The following is a 20,991-nucleotide window of genomic DNA, read 5'->3' on the forward strand; positions in this document are numbered from 1 at the left end:
TCTCCTCCAAAACATTTCCCCCACATTTAGGGACTTTTTTGGATGGGATTAATTTATTCATTCATTCATTCTCTGCCACATTATCCCCCACATCCTTCTCGCTGGGGAGCTGGAGCCAATCCCAGCTGACTTCGGGTGAAAGGCGGGGTCACACCCTGGACGGATCGCCAGTCCATCACAGGGCCAACACACAGAGACGATCACCCATTCACTCACATTCACAGCCACGGTCAGTCCAGAGTGTCCAATCAACCTCCGCTGTTGGACGTACCACGCAACCCACGCAGAGCCCGGGCTGCAAACCCAGACCTTCTTGCTTTGAGGCAACAGTGCTAGCCACTACACCACCATGTGGCCCAGGGGGGGTTCATTCAGTCAATGACGTCATCTGAAAGAATCTGAACTGCCATTTTGAACCCTTGAGATTCCTGATTTGTTGCCATGTTGAGTTTTTGTAACCAGCTGTCAATCACACTGGTGTCCACCAATATGTGCCATATATTATCGTCTATTTAACAATATATGGGAACATCACTTTGAAAATATTCTATTGGAGAAGACCTGAAACTATCAATTAAGACCAATCATTCAAGGAAATGTTGATTGACTCATTTCCCCATAGATTTCAATTCAATTCTTCTTGGAACTAGCAGAGTTGCCCCCTGGTGGCAATCTTTATTTGAAAACACAGGAATATTTTGGAGTTTGAATGGTCTTCCTGTGTGTGTGAGTGGGTAAAACCAAAGTTACACAGTGAGCCTTGAAAATGGACGAACAGTGACTACTTGCTTTGAATAGTTACCTATAAGAGTAGCATTGAGTCTTGAACTGAGCAGGCCGGTCTTGGGATTGTTCTGAGCCTCGCACATGTACTTGCGTATTTCTTCAGGGTTGTTGATGGTGACTGTGAAAACTGCTTCCTGAGTGGGCAACTTGACAGTGTTTGTTCTCAGTATGTCGTACCCTCTCAGCAGGGTGTAATTGATCGGAAAACTGCCAAAGTCCGAGTGACAGCGGATCTTGACAGGTTTTCCTAAGATCGCCCGACCAACCACTGAAATCTTAGGAGTGGAAACAGAAACTGAAAACGGAGAAAGAAAAAAATTGCGTTAGAGTTAAATCTGCTTTTCAGCAAAGTTGCATATCATGTTATGTTGTAATTGCTTCTTTTGGCCACTGGAGGACAGACATGATGTCACAATGCAAACATGATTTATAAACCCATTTCTAAAAATAAGGTATGTTTTATATAAAGAATGGGCTATGATAAAATAAATCTATATATAACAGTTATAACAATAACAGAGCTCGTAGCACTCCAATTCACGGCCTGCCAGCAGAGGGAGCAGTATCGTAACGTTAAAACTCTCATCCAGGGAAGAAGAAGAAAAACAAGCGTCTGCAGTGGAGATGATTTTAAATATAGTATCCTGTACACAAGAAGACGGGTCTTTTTATGATATTTCATCCACACAAAAACTCAAAAACCTTCTTGTTTGTGTATTTACAGGGGAAAACTGAGTCACTTCTGGTTAGCATGGCTCTACACTTCCTGTTATACTGCCACCTACAGGTTTGGCATGGTCATGGCGTGTCACTTGTTGGCGCGTTTATGCAGGTTCATGTAGACAAAATCATCTCTGAAAACAATCACTATGTGTGCACGATGTTTTAATTTGGTAACAGAGGAAGGGAAACATTTGTTTATATCAATCATCCGGCTATGTGTGGACATGGACTGAAAGCAAACAGGAAGTGGACAACAGACTCCTGAACAGCAGCAAAACTGAGAACATCAGCCAAAGTCTCTTACACCACATGCAATAATACTTTGAATTAGGATAGAAGGAACATTTTTAAAAGTTCACAAAAATCTTAGATTAATATTCAAAGCGAAGATAGTTACACACAGTATATGGCCACTCAACCTTATCTAAAATCCACTGTTAATCTGCTGATTAATCTTCACATTAGGGCTGCAGCGATTATTCCATGAATCTGAACGAATCGTATTTTTCAGCTTCTTAAAATGTTTCTTTGCTCCACATAACAAAGAAATCATTCAAACTGAATCATTTTGGTTTGTGGAAGAAAACAAAACATCTGAAAAATCATCATCATTTCCAAGATTGGGAAACACAGAGTCAATACTTTTCAACATTATCTGGCAAACAATTACTGGATTACTCAAGAAAATAATCAAAAGATCAATTGATATTGAAAATAATCATTAGTTGCAGCCCTACTGTACATCAGCGCTGAAGTAATCTCACCTTTAGGACGCACAGTCATGGTTTCGCTGCGTTTCTTGATGCCTTTGGCTTGAGCCTCACAGGTGTAATTGAAATCAAGGGGCAGGGCTCTTCCAGAAAATACTCCCGGCTTGGTGGAGGTCAGAGGACTGACAGACGGCTCAAGAGTGTAAGTCAGCTCTTCCTCGTTAATTCTCTCAGACGCATAGCTCTCACTTCTGCAGGTCAGTGACATGAATTCTCCTTTAAAGACGTCAGCAGGGAACATGGTGAGCGTGGGTGATGAAAACAGTTCTGTGGACCAACGTCAAACAGACAGTAAGTCATGCATCTGCAATCAGGTCATGACTGGGCAACACTGCACAAATGCAGCATCCTCAGATTAGCTCGGTTTAGATTATGGCAAGGGTTAGGTGTAGGGTTATTTTAGACTTGGAACTAAAGTAGTGATTTGCACTCAGTTGACTGTATGGATGGATCTTTGTGTCAACTCTTTGCTTGGCAGATACCTCCCATCCTCTGTACAGTCAGTGTGAGCCTTTGAGCTCTGGGAGGCACTACAGAGTTCCCTTGGCAACCAAAAATGTATGGAAAGAAATTGCAATATGTATAAGTAGAGAAACACATAGTTATAGTGTCTGTACAACAGTGTTCACTCACCAGTCACTGAAACCATCTTTGTGGTGACTTTGTCTACCTGTCCCTTCTCTAATCTGCACTCGAAATCCCCCGGGTCCTTTGCCAGTGCAACCATGGTGTGGTTGACTTTATTTTCTCCACTGCTGAGAAGTTTGGTCCCGTGGCTCAGGTACAAGTAGATGGGCGTATTTTCAGGGCTGTACAGAACGTTTCTGATGTTGCACGTGATGCTGAGCTGGTCTCCTTCATAGACTTTGTCCTGAGGGAAAATCTCCAACACAGGTGTGATGGAGAGCTCTAAGGACACAAAACAGTTAAAAGGCAGATTGAGTGATCTGAGGTTTGAACTCACAACTTTAGACACTGAGAGCAAATCCCACTCCCTACTAATCCCAATCGCAATTAGCTACATTTCAAGTAAGACAGTGCCACCAGGGGTCAGATTTAAAACTACTGTCAAAAACTCACTTATCAAGACACAATTTGCATACTTTTTACCTTAGATTATGTGAAAATCAGATATTTAATGCCTTTCCCATTAAATTCAAATTCAAATTCAGAATTCAAAATGCTGCCAAAGATTTAGTCTGTAAGGTACAATTCTGAAAATTCAAACACTTCATCAACAATGACAGGAAAATTATTGTCCAATTTTCATGAAGATTGAGTTATTTAGCAAGAAATTGCAAATATATGTTTCACACATTCACACACGTCTGAAGAAGTATGTCAACCGACCAACACCATGTCAGTCACAAAATCGACATCAGATTCTACTGATGTTTACTGTTCTTATAATTCAAGAGGGAAATAGACACATTTCACATAGACTTCCATTCAGAGTTCTTTCTGCAACCAACATATATCATAAATTATTCCTTTATCCTGTGAAACCAAGATACATGTGGAGAGACTGAATAGTATTAGGTTCATAATCATACGGATTGCCCCTTCAAGTACTGCCAAGATGTGTAAACAGGCCTGAATTGTATAATCGTGGTGGCTGGGTTGGTTTTGGCAACAGAGAAGGACGTTCTGTACTTACCTTTGACCGAAACAGTGATGGTGTTGCTTTCGACAGAGTTGAAGGTGTTGGGCATTACCAGGACAGCGTAGGCACAGTGGACTTTGTGCAAGCCAACTTTGCGGAAGCGTAACTTGGCTTCCATTGGGTTGGAGTTAGAGTGCTCCTGGATCACCTTGGAGTCCTCGTATAAGTAGAAGAAGATGGAGCCCGTCTCGCCGGGTGCCGTACACCAGGCGGTCACCTCCTCCCCTTCACTGACCGCATTCTTGTTTAGCTGGAGAACAGGTTTCGACAAACCTGGAAAAAACAACACGTTTTTTACCACTCTTATATTAACACACCAAAAAGTCATCAATACTAATTTTTTTACACCTTTTTAAACAATGAAAGAATGTAGTGTACCATCTAGTGGTGAACTTTTGTAACACAATGGGAAAAATACAACTTAATATGGGCTCTAGAAGACTTGAGTCATTGGAGGAAGGTGAAATAATGTGTTCAGATTTTGTGAAACACAATCTCAGTGATTTCTGTTGTTCATCCAAACAATCGATCCATCCATCTTCTACCTCTTTATCTTCCACTTGAGAGTCTTGGGGTGAAGTGGAGTCAATCCCAGCTGACACCATGGACAGATCACCAATCGGACTATGGGAAAAGGCTGGAGAACCCAGAGAGAACCCACACCCAGGACGAGAACATGCAAACTCTTACCTGTCACTGTGAGTTTTGTAGCTTCACTCGTCATCTCCTTGCCCTCGATGGTGATCTTGCACTTGTACTTGCCAGAGTTGGAGACTTTGGCATTGGGCAGCAGGTACAGCAGATCCTCGGCGGTGCTGGACCTCTTGGTGTAGACGTTGCTGCTGTCCTTGTAGATGGTATACTCACGACTCAGCGCCTCCTGGCTGGAGCTGCTGACTGTGGCTTTGCATCTCACAGTCACGTTGGTGTCGCGGGTCACGTCAGTACCAGGCTCAATGGTTAGCATGATGCTTCGTATCTTGAATGCTGAGGAGGGCAAATTTAAATAATGTATTAGACTTACTAGTATAAGTATTAGTATTGAATCTGATCACCAAACTTGGACCTACCATGTTCCAGACTCAAAATAAATTATATGCCAAATTATATGAGAGCTTCCCAGACACTTGAGTGTTTACTTGAACCATAACCAGTAAATGCCTAACACTAACTTTAACATACATAACCACAATTCAAACCTCGGAACTTAGTTCTGCCTCATTAGGACCAGGTTTTGGTCTTCATGAGGACTACTGGTCCTGACAAGGTCAATGTTTACGCCAGAAAAGGTCCTATTGAGAGCCAATGAAAGGTCCTAATGACAGCCAATACCTGGAGGATTAATAAAGTATTCTGATTCTGAGGATTCTGATGAGCACATACAAACAGACAAATGAATAAAGAGCTAGTAAAAGGTGTACATTTTTTTATTTTGTTTTTCTACTTCTAAGTTTATTTCCATGTTCTTTTACCCATGAAGTCAGTCATTTAAAGTTGACAAAATTAAACACATATTTTTGTTGTGGCTCTTGGATGTACTTTTTGATTGTTGGTTCAGATTTTCCTATATAAATTATTATTATTATTATTATTATTATTATTAATAATAATAATAATAATAATAGTATTAAATATACTGTCGATAATTTCTAAGTATTTTCTTTTGCGATGATTTATCGCAACCTGAGGACGCTTCACACTGGATTGAAACGTCCTCAGTAAAGTAATAATAATAATAAATTTGACACATCCAGCTAAATTAGTACAACATGATGACTGTGCCGTGTCCACACAAACTGCAGAGAAAGAGAGTGATTGTGCGCTTCCTTCTACACATACTTAATTGTTATATGGAGTTTGCTGAGTTGCAAAGAACTGAGTCAAATTTCCTTTCAGTTCTCCTGAGTCATTCTGCCAGAGTGTTTAAAATAATGAGCGACATAAAAACTCAATAAATGCTCGTCACAGGGGAAGCTGATGTGTTCCAGTGAAATTTCATCAGACTGTCGTCAGGGTCCTTTTTTAGGATATGAGTCTCAAACACGACACAATCTGCACGTGACTTAAGATTCTTTGGATGTGATCTGTTAAACAGGAATGTCAAAGTAGATAAGGAGGATTTTCTTGATGCTTTTGCCCAAAACACATCAACTCAACAAGTTAGAAGAAGATAGTATTATTAGACTTAAGTGATTGCCTTACACAGAAACACAGCGATGTTGGCAGTTTGAGAACTTCCTCTAGTTCAGTGGTTCTCAAACTTACTACCTGAGAGAATATGGAGCTCTTGAAGTAACACAATTATCACCAACGTTAAAGTACAGTGGTGTAAACATACAGACAAGCAAAGGCTCCATGACAATTAGCATAGCTCATCCTCATCTTTAGGAAATTTTAAATCAAGTGTCAGAACTTTTCTGTGGGTTTTTACATCGAGGTAAGAATCTCAGCTAGCTCGCAAACCAAAGTCAGTAGGAGCAGGTGCAGCTAGCTAACACAGGTTAGCTGACCAGTTAGCGGACCAAAGTCGTGTAGGAACAGGTGAAGTTAGCAAACCACTAGTTAGCAAACCAAAGTCAGTAGTGTAGGAGCAGGCGGTGTTAGCAAACCACTAGTTAGCAAACCAAAGTCAGTAGTGTTGGAGCAGGTGGAGTTAGCAAACCACAGGTTAGCTGACCAGTTAGCGGACCAAAGTCGTGTAGGAACAGGTGAAGTTAGCAAACCACTAGTTAGCAAACCAAAGTCAGTAGTGTAGGAGCAGGTGGAGTTAGCAAATCACTAGTTAGCAAACCAAAGTCAGTAGTGTAGGAGCAGGTGGAGTTAGCAAATCACTAGTTAGCAAACAAAAGTCAGTAGTGTAGGAGCAGGTGGAGTTAGCAAATCACTAGTTAGCAAACCAAAGTCAGTAGTGTTGGAGCAGGTGGAGTTAGCAAACCAAAGTCAGTAATGTTGGAGCAGGTGGAGTTAGCAAACCACTAGTTAGCAAACCAAAGTCAGTAGTGTTGGAGCAGGTGGAGTTAGCAAACCACTAGTTAGCAAACCAAAGTCAGTAGTGTTGGAGCAGGTGGAGTTAGCAAACCACTAGTTAGCAAACCAAAGTCAGTAGTGTTGGAGCAGGTGCAGTTAACGAACCAAAATCAGTAGTGTAGGAGCAGGTGGAGTTAGTAAACCACAATTAGCTAACCAAAGTCAGTAGGAGCAGGTGGAGTTAGCAAACCACTAGTTAGCTAACCAGTTAGCGAACCAAAGTCAGTAGTATAGAAGCAGATGCAGTTAGCAAACCACTAGTTAGCTAACCAGTAGCAAACAAAAATCAGTAAACTGTTCCTAAACCTGTTTCATATCATTACACTGTTTGAGAAGGAGTTAAGCTAACTAGCTACGTCTACTAAGACCCTGGTCACGTGTACGTCACTACTGCGTTCTGTCGTGTTTTTTTTAATGTCATGTACAGATTGTAGTGTTCACACCTTTGAGTTTCAGCGTTTTTCACATGTGATGCTCGCGGTAGTTCCCAGCAAAAACAGACCTAGAGAAGATCTGTTGATAATGATATTCACGTTCTACCAGCATGATTACTTTGAACCTGAGCCTGCTCGTTTTTTGCCTGAAAATGTTCTTACAGCTGATCTGGACTGACTCACGCCTTCCATCGGAGGACAGGGAGGCGTGTGATATTTCCTGCCACAACATTTCCACCACACCAAACACGACCATGAGAAAGTTCTGATAACAGCAGCCACTGTTTCCACTCACTGACGACACACTTTAGCTCTCCTCTTATTTCATTTAAAGTGTGACTTTAGTTGATTTAAAAGTAAACACATTTTTCTCCACAAACACGGCTTCATCTCCAACTCCAGTCAAGTTGGTTTTAGATTGTGATTTTTGTTTTCAACTATTTTTTCGATGATTTTAAAGCTAATTTTCACCCAAAGAAAATCTTTGTGTTATATTCCTACTAGTTTCATGAGCAGAAACACCCAATACTAGTAATTGCCAGTTTACCTAAAAAAGTATTCTGTTAACAGTGCTTTCTTTTTATTTTCAGCTTCATGTTAATTTGAAGGCTCACATTTTTGCTGTGTCATGTTTACATTTAACTTAGTCAAAGCTAAAAAACTAAATAAATGTATTTGGACTGATTGTATTTATTTTACAATTAGCAGGGGCAACAAAAGCATTCTGCTGTTCATGTCATGTACCACTGTCCCATTGATTTTAGACCCCCATGGTTCTCAAACTGTGGTACGTGTACCACCAGTGGTACATGAGCTTCCTCTGGTGGTACTTCAGAAATCAGAAATACTGTTCTACGGAGTGGAGCTGAGGAATTTTAAGTAAAAAGTAGTAAAAAGTTTGAGAAGCACTGATTTTGAGAAACAAGCACTAATGAGGACTTCATTTATTGACCAAAGTGTCTTCTCCTCCACCACACTAGGTGGCAGTATGTCCCATTTTCTTCTTGTTAGTATTAAGGCTGTTTTCTGTTAAGCTTGTGGCTCGTTATAGTTATAGTTGAACGCCATTCAGAGTCTTCCTACTGTAGTAAATGTTGTCGCTACTGTCTTACCCCTGTGTTCTGACTTCTTCTGATATTTGTGGGTTCCATTTGTAATCAGAACTCAGAATCACATAATCTAAATGTGTTAGTCTGATTTATTTCTAATTTCAGTCGGACTAATGTGTTTACAACTCTTGGAAAGCACTGTGATTTTATACATTTATATATTTTATTTAAGTAGAAACAGAAAATCTAAATTATTGATTGCAATAAATTTAATCGGCATCCGTGTATCGCGATGAAAGTTCTACTCACTTCGCTGTGCGTCCACTTCTGTTCCTGGATGGAAGTCTTGGAACAAGATAAGAAAGATTGACCGGATTAGAGACAAAAACCTACTGTTCCCCCAACCCCCAAAAAAACCCAATAAATCCACAGAGAAGTTCCTAAGAGAAGAAGGTGAGGAGTCTTACAGCTGGACAGGAGTGTGAAGGTGAGCAGTCGTAGAAGGACCATCCTGTCTGAGGAACGCTGAGGCGTTCGCTGTCACTGCTGCCGCCGTACGAGACAACTTGTGAAGAGTCTGGATGGAAGGTGGTGTGTGTATGGGGGGCAGAAGTGGACTTGGTGGGCGGGGACAGACCCCAAGGTGGCGCACAACCTCAGCCAGTCAGTGGTGGTTATCACCCACAGCAGCCATATCAGCTTGGCTTAATTTGACAGGAAGTGAGTGTTGTTTCCTCAGGATGTTCACGCCGCCCGACTCTGCGTCGCTGTGGAATGTTCTCCTCTGTCTCCTCCTCCAATCGTCACAATAATAACATTGCACTGCTCGGGCTGCAGTGGTCAGGCAGTTGACCTCTGACCTCTGTTGCGAACAGGTAGAGAAGAAGAAGATGACGTGCGGCGACCTTCTTTGTGTGTGTGTGTGTGTGGAAGCACAGAAGTTTCCTGAGGTTGAAGAGCTCAGTTTCTGGCTCAAAAATGGACATTTGATCTCACTGACATTAAATACAAGTAGAAACAAGTGAAAAAAAATCACACATTTTTGGTGATAAAAGAGATTAAAATTTTTTAGGTGACTTAGTTTAGTTTGTAAACTCAAAATTGAGTAATTTGTTGGAAAAGCTCAATGAGTCCCTTAGTAATAAAAAATAAATGATATGTCTACCTCAACTATCGCATACTAGGCCTTTAAATTTAGACACAGAGACAACGATTCGGAAACGGAAGTCAGGCGGTTTGGTGCTGTATTTGGTTTATTTCACAGATTCGACCTCCTGTTTCATAAACCACAGTCAACAAAAGCAGTCAAAAAGTCACACAGACAAATCTGATTGTTTTCCTTTCGCACTACGTCGTTAAAGTCTCTTGTCTTCTTCTTCTTCTTCTTCTTCCTCTCTGATCTAAAATCTTAAAACTCAAAGCAGGAGCTGCTGAGAGATGATGAATGTGTGTTTGTCAGAGTCACTGCAGCAGCTCAAAGAGCTCAGTGACGGGAGGAGGATCCTCATCATCATCATCATGATGAAGCTGATGCGTGTGTGTGTGTGTGTGTGTGTGTGTGTGTGTGTGTGTGTGTGTGTGTGAGGAGGAATAACCTCAAGGAGGAAGTGGGCGATTCACTCTTTCTGCCAACTTTGCAGAAGAGAAGGTAAACAAAAATGCAGAATTAAAAAAATGAAACAAAAACAAAAACAAAAGTATATTTAAAAAATCAAAAAACAAACAAAAAAAGCTAAATAAGCAAAATCTCCACGGAGATTCTGCACAAAAAACAACAACAACATAAACAGCCAGCGACGCTGATGTCGCTCCACCTTTGTGAAGCAAAACAAAATCAGCAACAAACAAACAAACAAACAAACGTCTGGTAATTAAACCAAAGATGGAGAAACAGAAATTAAAAACAGACTGAGAGGCAGCAGGTGACACTCGTGGAACTTTGAGGGTGTGTTTGTTTTTTTGTGGACGCTTCTCTCTGTTCTGTGTTTGTAGCAAAATAATCTTCTTCATCTCAACGTGTGGAACCGTCTGTTACTCCAGAGAGGAGAGGGATGCTTGTATTGCTGTACTGTGGCACCAGGGGGCACTGTGGGTCAGCTTTGACCCACAGGGCCGATGTTCCTGCTGATTTGAGGCTGAACCACTGAAGCGTCGTTTTATTGCTGCGGGGCAACATCGCGTCTCTTCCTTGGAGGCAAAGGAGGTTTTCCCTTATTACAGGTGAGCGATAAGTTTGAAAAAAAAAGAAAAAAATTGAGAAATCAACAAAGAAAAACACCTCGGTTCTGCAGGGAGAACGTGATTATGTTTGGCACGCTGGGGTCAGGGGAGCAGGAAGGAAGCGGCTCTATGCTCGCGCCATGGGAGGCAAGGCGCTGATGTCCCACATCTGTGCTATCATCACACACACACGCACAAACACACACTCATCACGTCTCCGCGCGCGTCCCTCGGTCGAGAGTCGCACGTTTAAAAGAAAATTTCATAAACACAAAAGGCGGCGTCCAGCGGAGGCCACGCCCCCTCCTCCTCCTCCTGTTTTTTCCTGCACCGGTAAGTGTGACGAGTCCTTCCCCACGCCGCTTATGCCACAGTCCTCGTTCAAGGTAGTGATGCTCGCTGCGTGACGGCGGCGACGAGGAGGAGGAGGAGGAGGAAGAGCCTCAGTGATTTGGTACCACTTCTTTATAATAGATCCTCTCTTCTCTACTGTATAGACTACTGAAATATACACACTCCTCCTCCTCCTCCTCCTCCTCCTCACAGCCAAGTCTACAATCATCAGCTTCATAATAAGAATATGATTAAACAATGAGAATAATAATGATATATATATATATGTGTAGATACATATATATATATATATATATATGTATATGTAGTCGTAGCAGTTTGTTTTTTGTCAGCAGCCATCACAAGAACATTCAGGGTGGTAATTGCATATGTACAAAAAAAATATATCATTTACATCCCAGAGCTTGAGGCTCCAGGTTCACAAGTCATACGTTGGTGGTTGAGGGGAGTAAAGACTGGGAGGGAGGGAGGTGTGACGATGCTGGTGTGTTATCTGAGTCTCTTCTCTGCTGAGTAGATGGACATGTAGTAGTCGTTGCTGCCGACGGCCAAGTGTGGCTGAAAACAGACAGGTGAGAGCATGTCAGACATAAAAGACCCTCATGATAATCTGAGTAAATCTGTTTACATTCAACAAACTAACAATGTCTTCTTATGTGTTGTTGAGTCAAAGTTATGATTCATTTTATATCACATACTTTTTTTTCCCTTTTTGTTCATAAAAACAAACCAAGCGAACGTTTAAACGTGACATACTGAACTTCCAAATTTCAGAAATTCAATTTGAATTTAAATATGTTAAGTACGTTTTGCTCAGATTGTTTATACATAAACAAAAATTCATTTTAAATTTTTTACTCTCAGTTTTTAAGTCCTTGAATAGTTTGTCTCAGACCTCTTACGCAAAAGACAGAGACGGAGACGGCATAGCCTTTTGTCCGAAACGGAGCAATACCATTGGAAATCGAGGGGTGGGGTGGGGGCAGTGACTCCCTTATAACTTAATTATATTTTTAATTGAATTATAACTCGTTCCTAAAAAAACAGAGGTGACTGAGTCTTCTCAGTACATTTAAATCTCATCTTAAAACTCACTTTTGCTCCTTGGCTTTTAACCCAGCATGAGAATTGCATGGTCTCTCTTTGTCTTTTAGTGTATTTTAGTGTTTTACTGTATTTTAGTTTTCTAGTTTCTATGTACAGGTCTTTGGCAACCATGTGTTTTTTTTTTCAAACCTGCTGAATAAATCAAAGTGGATTGGATAAGAGAGCAGAGAGCCTCAACTTTAGCAAACACCGTGGAGTAAGTCTAGAGTCTCCTACTTAAAGTAAACAATCCATTCTTTATTCCCTTCACAAATGCAGCAGCAAATCTAATCAGCTCTTAACAGCCTCCTAATGGAGCAATAGGACGTTAGCTCGAGCTAACTTCACTGGCGGCGCGCTACAGCAAAACACATTAGAGCCTGAGCAGACATGCTAATGTGTTTGCTACTTGAAATGCCGGGAAGAGTCAGTGCTTCATATTAAAGTTTAGAAACTTTGTGTGTGTGAAATAACTCAGTTTTTAACCAGTCGGGAGGTATCACTGCACTTAAGCTAGCTATGGTTTGGTTTGAAATGGTAAATCTGACATTATTCACTTAAAAGGAAACACAAATGACATTAAACCTTGTTTTTTTGTCTCAACACATGATTATTCTATGGCTATGAAAACCAAACAATTGAATTTTATAATTATATAAGTTTTCTTAGCTTCTTTTCTTAGCTTCTATTTTGTCTGTTAATTGCTAATGGTTAGCTTAAATAGCTGAAAGCTAATGTAGCTGCAGTTCTACCACACATTGAGTAGTAAAGATTGCAGGGAAAGTAGTTAACATCTCGGAAACTACTGCTAATAACTGTAGGTTCTGACAAACTAACTCTTCAGGGAAACTAACGTTTCAGAGTCACCACTGCGGCTAATGCTAACTACTGTTTCTCAGACTGTGTGGCCCAGGTTTAGCTGTCGCAAACCAGATTAGTCCGAGGCACCTGCTACGTTCTACGTATGTGTGTAGTCCTGTAGAAACAGGCTACAGTTTGGGGGATTTTCAATATAGTTCTTTAAATTCACATTAGTTTTGGTTTCTTCTTCCGTTTCATGACGGGTGGTGACCACAAATGTTGTAAATAACAACAGGAAGTAGCCGTAAATAAAAAATAAGCCCAAAACTGTGTGTTCTCTCACATCTGTGTTAAATATCTCTATATTTTGTATGTTATTATTATTATTACTGTTATTATAATAATAGACTGAATAGTTAGGGGAGGTCAAGGGTTTACTCATTGATTGGGACCACGTTATTATACTAAGATAAGGAGAAACTGAAATAAAACAAATATAAACTGAAGAAGAGTTATTCTGAAGTGTTTGGTAAGTTTAAAAGAAAATGAAGTGTGTCTGAATAAATGATGACCAGTGTTTGTTTACCCAGTTAGGATGGAAGGCTAAACAGCTGATGGCTCCGATCCTTTGTCCCATGAAGCCGTCGTAGTATTTTATGTTGCTGATCACGTCGCCGTTAGCGTTGTAGACGGCGATGAACTGGTTCATCGATCCACTGGAGGAGAGAGAGAGAGCGAGGGAGGGAGGGAGGGAGGGAGGGAGGGAGGGAGGGAGAGAGGGGGAGAGAGAAGAAACCGAGAGTGAGACGAGGCACTTTCTCAGCTTTCAAACCTGACAGAAATCATATGCAGGGGATTTTCTTCCTCCTCACAGGTAGATGTAAAAGCGTATTGTCCAGATATATATATAGATATATATATATATATATATATGGTCAGCAAGTATATAAATCATCTTCTGTGAGTCAGTTCAAAGGTAAGCGGAGAAAATCAATATCTGTGCTCGACTTTATTTTCACTCTGACTTATTTAGACAAAGAGGCAGAGACAGCCGAGCAGAGGCGACGCTCTCGTAGCATCTGAGTTGACTTATTTTTAACCGCTCCTGTCCTGAGTCTGTCAGACTCCTCCTGTTGTTTTATATTTCTATTTTTATGTGTTTATATCGGACTGGGTGATGTCAGGCCACTGGATCTGACAGAAGGAGGGAGGGGGTTCAGGGGGGCGGGATAAAGAGACAAGGGGAAGACAGAAGAGAAACTTTCTAGCACGACTTAGCTCAACTCAGTTTTCTGCTTTTCCATGAGCGATGTTTTTAGTACCTGCTCTTACGAGGTTCCAAGCAAGCTGAGCCGATACTAACATCTCAACGTCTAACATCTATATTTTAATATTTTTTAATATTTTTAATCATTTTAATCGACTGATTCTAATGATTCTAATGATTCAGTTACACTGAAAACAACTGCTTTACAAGTCACTAGTTTGTGTCGCGTGTGAAACAACATCACAGCAGTTTCCCGCAGCCGTGCTGTGAGGACCACGTCCACGTTCAGGAGGAGGAGGAGCTATGAAGTCATGGAAAACGACGTGACTGATACCAAACCGAGTTTAGTCGAGTTGAGCAGAGCTAGGACTGTAAACCCAGTGAACACAGACCTCCATCAAGCCTTAAACCCTTTGTTTTACAAAACCAGCACCTGAAGTTGTTGCATTTTGATTCAGTGGCTCCAGAAGAACGTTCTGGATCTGTATAGAACTTATAACTTTACATAAACATGACATCAGCAACCACAGAGGCCTACCTGACAACAGCTGCATCAGTATGTAAGTGATTTATTGCGAATGATGTGGTTCTAAAGTGAAGAGAAACTCACGTCCACACAAACAAACTCACCAGGCGAACAGGTTTGCCTGTGGGTGGATGTCCAGAGCCGTTAACCCCTTCACCGTCTGCAGCACGTTAATGGAGTCTGGCGTCCGCGGGTCGAAGAATCGAACGTCTCCGTTGACACTGGTGGAGAGCAGAGGACAAACTGATTATCAGCCACTTATTATACGGTTTCGTTCTCACTGACGAAAAACTCGTGTTACGGGACGTAAATGTCAGAGGGGAGTGAGAGGTGTGAGCGAACCTGACGCTGATGACGTGTCCGTCTGTCTCCTTCTGCAGATGAGCTTTGACCACCCAGGCTCCGTGCTCCCTGTACGTCATCACGCGACTGCAGAGACACACACACGCACACACAGAGCAAAGGTCAGCGAAGACAACACACACACACACACACACACACACACACAACCGTGTGCATCTCCACAACCACGGACTGTGAAACATCGAGGGGACGGAGACGATGAAGGGACGTGGACACCTGACATAGGGTTAAAGGTCACCAGTCCGTCACAGGGTCAGACAAACAACCATTCACACCTGTGTCCCAATTAACCTCTGCATGTTTTTGGACTGTGAGAGAAAAACTCCACACAGAAAGGCCCTAGGTCCATGGTTCTCAAACTGTGGTATGTGTACCACCAGTGGTACGTGAGCTTCCTCTGGTGGAAATACTGTTCTACTGTATACACCAAGGTATGTGATCTGGTGTGTGGAGCTGAGGAATTTTGACCAGAGTGCGGAAAAAATTAATAATAAATAACACAAAAATAATAATTATAATATAAAAAGTCATCTATATCCATGGAAAAGTCTGTAGCTGACTTTTTTAACACGGGTGATAACGGTGTCACTTCAAGAGCTCACTACATTTCTCAGCTTTTGAGAAACACTGGACGTGGTCAAATCGGGATTTGAACCGATAACCTTCTTGCTGTGAGCCAACAGCGCCGCTACGCCACCATGTGAACGGGTAGGTCGGATCGGATAAATCTGATAAAAATGAAAATGTGACATGAAAAAAGGAACTTTTGTTGTTTGTCTGCGTTTCCATCACTTTGTAAAGAACACGTGTTACTGGATTTTAACCCCCTCACATTCACACTGGAACATCCTTGTAACTATAGTCACAGATGTGTTGGTTTTAAGTGTTATACAGTATTGTGTAATAATGAAAACTGCACTTCTTTGACCTCTGGCTTCAGAACGTGAGGCCTTCACGGACACGATGACACTGTTGTTACAGTATAAACATCATTCAGTCACCACTGAGGCAAGGACATAAAAACGTATACTTCAAGTAATACTTAAAATATAAAACAATAAATTAAAAAAAAAGCTAATGAAGCTGTGATTGAAAGTCAGATTTTTAATATGAAAAAGAAAATTGAGAAACTGCGCAGTGTTTTAGAAATCAATCAAACTGTGTCTGGTTTCGTTTGACCTTGTCTGGGTGTGTGTTTCTTTCTCTGGAGAGAGAGAGTTATTAAAAACAAAACACAAAAATGTGTGCGTGTGTGTGTGTTTGAGATGCCAGGGTGTGTGATGCCTGTGAGTGACCACTGGGTGGCAGCATGTAACCACGGCTGCAGGAAAGAAGGACCGCCGCTGACCTGCTGCAAACATCTCTGTCTAAAAGCTGCTGCAACTCCATTATCCACAAAAAAAAATCAATCCCAGCTTTGAAAACAAGGAATTTACACCAATTAACAACAATTAAACACATAAAAACAATCTGCTGTGGATATTTTCCTGTCCGTTCCAAGCGTCTCTACTGAATTAGGTAAAAATGCATTAAAAATTGTCTGAAACTGAAGGATCTGGTCTCACTGAACACTTTGAAAGTACTTTTTTTAATACTCTGAAGGCACGAACATGCATTGATTTGATATCATACGTGATTTTATGCTGCATTAAGTAGATTTTATTATTTGAAGTAAACCTAACCTGTATGAACTGCTGCCTGGTTTAGCACCGACACTCTTTGTTTTATTCCTGGTTAAATAAATAAAACCAAAAAAAAAGCCAACAAACTTCTTTCAGGTTGGTACATTCCGCCTCTCGACATATGTGCTGGGAACACGTAACTCCGTGCCTGAGGGGAACTATTAAATTAGCTTTACTTAAAGATTTATGGGTCACTTCGTAGTTTAACTGCTTTGTTTTTCCCTCCTTTGGGGCTGAAATTAAAATAATGTTTAACTAACTGAGGGGGGGGGGGAGGGGTGCCGGTGCCACCAGGGCCCATTAAAAGTGGCTCCAAACACCGAAAGGAAGATTTACAGCACGTTATGTAATAAATATAGATTAGAGGAGTGAATAATGCAGGAAGCTGGAGGAGTTAGTGTCCACAGAAACTCTCCTCTGTGTGTGTGTGTGTGTGTGTGTGTTCTTAAAGGTACGTGTATATAAATGAGGCAGTATATCTAACACTGATGACGATGAGGTGATGATGAGGTGAGAGGATGAATGTGGGCGTTACCTTTCGTTTGGGCCCATCCTCCTGTCAAAGACTCGCACCGATCCGTCACCAAGACCCGCGGCGATGAGCGAGCGCTGCGAGTCGCAGGAGAGGCTGGTGACACAGCTGTCTGCTCCTGTTGGGATGTCCTGACACACACACACACACACACACACACAGAGATCACCTTTACAGTCCGTATAAAGCAGAGGTTACAAAGTAACCCACAAGTGGCCCTCCAAGCGATTTCATGAGTTATTTATTTTTATTTTTAGTGTTCTTTAATGAAAAGATTCATTCATTAATTTTTCAAAATGAATGAATCTTTTAATTGGATTTTCAAAATAAATGAAATTTCAATTTGGATTTTCAAAATAAATGAAAAACCAGATAATGACTAAGGAGTGTTTCCCGTTTCGTCCAGTTTTGATTTTTTTTCTCCATCTAACACAAGTTACACGACCCTAAAGTTGGGATATAAGTTAGAAAGATATTCACAGATTCGAACTTCCATGATCAATAGTCCGTTATCTGTTTTTTTCATTTTGAAAAACGAATCAACGAATGATGCACAGATTATTTTGCATCATAATATATCACAACAAATGTTGTCACGATGGAATATCTTGATTTTAAGCTCATGTCCCCACCTTTACGGAAACACTTGTTTTTTTTGTCTTTTTCTTGGACCCCTGCTGTAAAGTCATGAAAATGTCTCTTCTGTCAATCCAGAGAAAAAAGTGTTACTAACCAACTTTATAACACTTTTTTTTTCTGTGTTTAAAAATTTGGTTTGAGACCATTTAAAATTCAGCAAAATCCTCCTCTCGCTTTAGTCCTCAAACATCACTGTTCATCAGTTTTTGTCTAAAATGAAAAACATAAACACACTGATTTTAAACTTCCTGTTCAACAAACCTATAGTAAAAGAAGAGTTAGAGTCCACTCACATTTTCTGGCCTACTCGCTTTAGTGGAGACCAAAGTCCAAACCACTTTTTTAACAAACACGTAGAGAAGTGACATTTTCACCATTTTGGGGTCAGTTTAACGATAAACTGTACACAAACACAGAGCCGGTTTAGCGACAGTCCTGCTCTCTGTCTCCCTCTGTCCCTCCAGCCTGCCTACTCTTCTTTCTGTTCTTCTCTACTTATATTCCTCATTTTTAGAACAAAGCGTCAGAGCTTTTCTGTGTGAGACAAAGACGTCTCAGCGAGCTAAAAAACAGGAGCGTCGGTCAACTGAGGAGTTTTTATATTATAAACACAACCAAATGAAATCCTGACCATATATAATGTATAATATATATAATATATAATCATATCATATATAATGTGTGAAGAGGGAGAAACTCTGCATTTGCTTCACAGGGTCTTTTAATACTTGTACCCCATCAAGGTAAGACTGTCGTTACAACACTAATTTCACATTAAATCTTCTTGTTAATCATCCATCATGTGCTCTGCTGGCTGCCGGCTCATTTGCAGCTGGACTCCGGCATCAATATGCAGCCACAGGCGAGGCTGGCCCATTTGTATCTGGATTAAGTCCATCCATCAAGACAATGATTAGCTCACTGAGGATCATTAGGTGAGTGGAAACAAAAGAAGAAGAAGAGATAAAAAACAAAACAGAGAGAAAACACACTAATCCACAGTCTGGATCTGATACTGATTTCCATTATTTTACAAAAACAGAGTGGACACGTTAGGCTGGCGAGTTTACACCTAGCATTCCTTAACCCTAACGCTAAAACCAAGTCTTAACTTTAAAGGTTTGACAGAACGTGAGGACCAGCCAAAAATGTCCTTTTAATTCATTTTCATATACGTATTCTTCAACATTCGTAGGACAGAGAACTTGTTTCTCTTTTGAGAGATGATGATGTGTCTTGTTGAAGGTCCAGTGGGTAAGAATTAGTGACATCTAGTGGTGAGATGGCAAATTGTAACAACCCAAGGAGTCCTCCAACTATGGCGGCCTTCACATACGAGAAAGGACGTCACTCTTCTTAGTTTTACGTAGTAACATTCTGCTTTATGGCGTAATTGTAAGGCTACGGAAATCCAACAAGTTTTATTTTACAGTGTTTATTCACTGAGATAAACTTTTTATTCAATTTCTGCCAATAAACTCTCTTAAATGTTACAAACTGGCAAAGAGAAGGCAGAAAAGTGGTGATTCACAAAAATTTAAGGACGTCAGGTTCCTTGTGTGAGTGAATCCTTGCAGGTTCGGTCCAACAGAGACAAAACTCCGTCCTAACATTCTGAGAACGCACAAATTTACAAGGCTACAGCAAGTGTGCATCATTATGTATGTCACCGAGCTGAACTCGGTCCCGGAGAACACGCCTGTGCCAAGGATTGTTTGTGCTGCACTGAGGAAACACAACATACACCTCTGCAGAGTTAGAAGCATCCTTCACACTGACATTCTGCTATTTTAGAACCTTTCCTACTTTTCTAACACGTATAATTCCCCATCTTACCAATAAACCATCTGCTGTTTCAAAAAGATAAATGTGGTGAAGCATCAGGTGCAGAGAGGAGGGGAGGGGAGGGGAGAGGAGAGGAGAGGAAAGGGGAGAAGATGAGAGGAGAGGAGAGTCGGTACCTGGACTTTCATCTCCCGGTCAGTGTCCCAGATCCTGATGACTCGCACGTCTCCGGACGTCATGAGCAGGCCCGTCTCCTGCTCCCAGTCCACGACCATCCCTGCACCTACAGTCCAAACATGCATTCATTAGTTATATAACAGCAGTGTTTTTAGTTTTTATATTTCCAACCAAATATCAGTCAGTTTATTGATCCCAGCAACAGAATCTCATTGAATCAGTTAATATTTGGTCAGAACGAAGAGCTTTTTGTGAAGAAAAGCAAATCATTCAAAAACAAATTCAGATTGAAATCATCTGTGGGGCCAGATACTGATGCAGTTTTTATCCGATTTCTTTGTTATATGGAGCAAAGATCCCAAGAAAATATTCAAGCTGAAGAATGAACTGATGAATTAATAATTGATTTATTGAATTATCATTGCAGCCCTTCATGATATATCATAAACTAAATAGTTTTGCAATGAATATTGTATCTCAGAATGTCGCTGTATCATCATAATCATGGACACAAAGTATGGAAATGCTCCTCTGGACCGCAGTAGCTTCTGAAGGTTCTGACAAACTAACTCTGGAGGTTTCTCTGACTCTGGGTGTGAGACAGAACTCATCAGTTTACATGTGGGCCAATGAAAAGTCGTACCAGGCATAATTATTTCCATTGTGTTAATGAAGCCACTGTGGCCCAAATGATAAGTTTATCATTAGACACTCCACAATGCTGCTGCTGCTGCTGCTGCTGCTGCTGAGCAGCGGAGGACAGGCCAACTTTGCCTTTGCTGTGTTTGAAAACAGCAGCATATCATTCCAGCAGACTTGGCCGTTAACCCTTTACAGGGCACTCATTGAAATACTTGGAAATTGGATTGGATTATTGGAGGATATTTTCAAAATGTGTTATTTTCCTGTAGAAAATCAAGTCAATGAAAAAAAAAATAATCTGAAAAGTCAATATAGTAGAATATACAAGAAAAAAAACAAATAAAGTGATAGGAACATTATTTTAAAACATTTTGGAACCGTTTTGGATGTCGTGGAAGTTAGCAGGTGTAGTTGTTTGCCCGGTAAAGGGTTAACTCAGGGAAAAACTTGCTAGTATATAAGACA

General features: G+C 40.9%; 2 protein-coding genes across 11 annotated transcripts in view; both read right to left on the reverse strand.

Moving 5' to 3' along the window:
- The window catches only part of LOC131466979 (platelet endothelial cell adhesion molecule-like), a 24,064-nt gene extending 14,963 nt beyond the window's left edge, over window positions 1-9,101 (reverse strand). For 6 of the 7 annotated variants that reach the window (XR_009241466.1, XM_058640631.1, XM_058640629.1 and 3 more), the window contains exons 1-7: window positions 8,920-9,099; window positions 8,762-8,797; window positions 4,633-4,929; window positions 3,937-4,215; window positions 2,913-3,188; window positions 2,274-2,546; window positions 803-1,081 (exon numbers count right to left, since the gene is read on the reverse strand). Coding sequence is in view for 6 of the 7 variants with exons in the window: in XM_058640631.1 (XP_058496614.1) it covers window positions 803-1,081; window positions 2,274-2,546; window positions 2,913-3,188; window positions 3,937-4,215; window positions 4,633-4,929; window positions 8,762-8,797; window positions 8,920-8,962 (1,483 nt within the window). In the remaining variant the exon portion in view is untranslated. Of the gene's footprint in view, window positions 1-802; window positions 1,082-2,273; window positions 2,547-2,912; window positions 3,189-3,936; window positions 4,216-4,632; window positions 4,930-8,761; window positions 8,798-8,919 lie in introns of all 7 variants that reach the window. The other variant, XM_058640628.1, reaches the window with a different exon arrangement.
- Window positions 9,102-9,686: 585 nt separating this feature from the next.
- The window catches only part of rptor (regulatory associated protein of MTOR, complex 1), a 207,677-nt gene continuing 196,372 nt past the window's right edge, over window positions 9,687-20,991 (reverse strand). For all 4 annotated transcript variants that reach the window (XM_058640290.1, XM_058640288.1, XM_058640289.1 and 1 more), the window contains 6 exons: window positions 19,884-19,990; window positions 17,287-17,414; window positions 15,049-15,135; window positions 14,811-14,927; window positions 13,500-13,629; window positions 9,687-11,584 (listed from right to left, as the gene is read on the reverse strand). In XM_058640290.1, the coding sequence (XP_058496273.1) occupies window positions 11,516-11,584; window positions 13,500-13,629; window positions 14,811-14,927; window positions 15,049-15,135; window positions 17,287-17,414; window positions 19,884-19,990 (638 nt within the window). In that variant the 3' untranslated portion in view covers window positions 9,687-11,515. The remainder of the gene's footprint in view (window positions 11,585-13,499; window positions 13,630-14,810; window positions 14,928-15,048; window positions 15,136-17,286; window positions 17,415-19,883; window positions 19,991-20,991) is intronic.

This window comes from Solea solea, chromosome 10, assembly GCF_958295425.1.
Source record: "Solea solea chromosome 10, fSolSol10.1, whole genome shotgun sequence".
Taxonomy (NCBI): Eukaryota; Metazoa; Chordata; class Actinopteri; order Pleuronectiformes; family Soleidae; genus Solea; species Solea solea.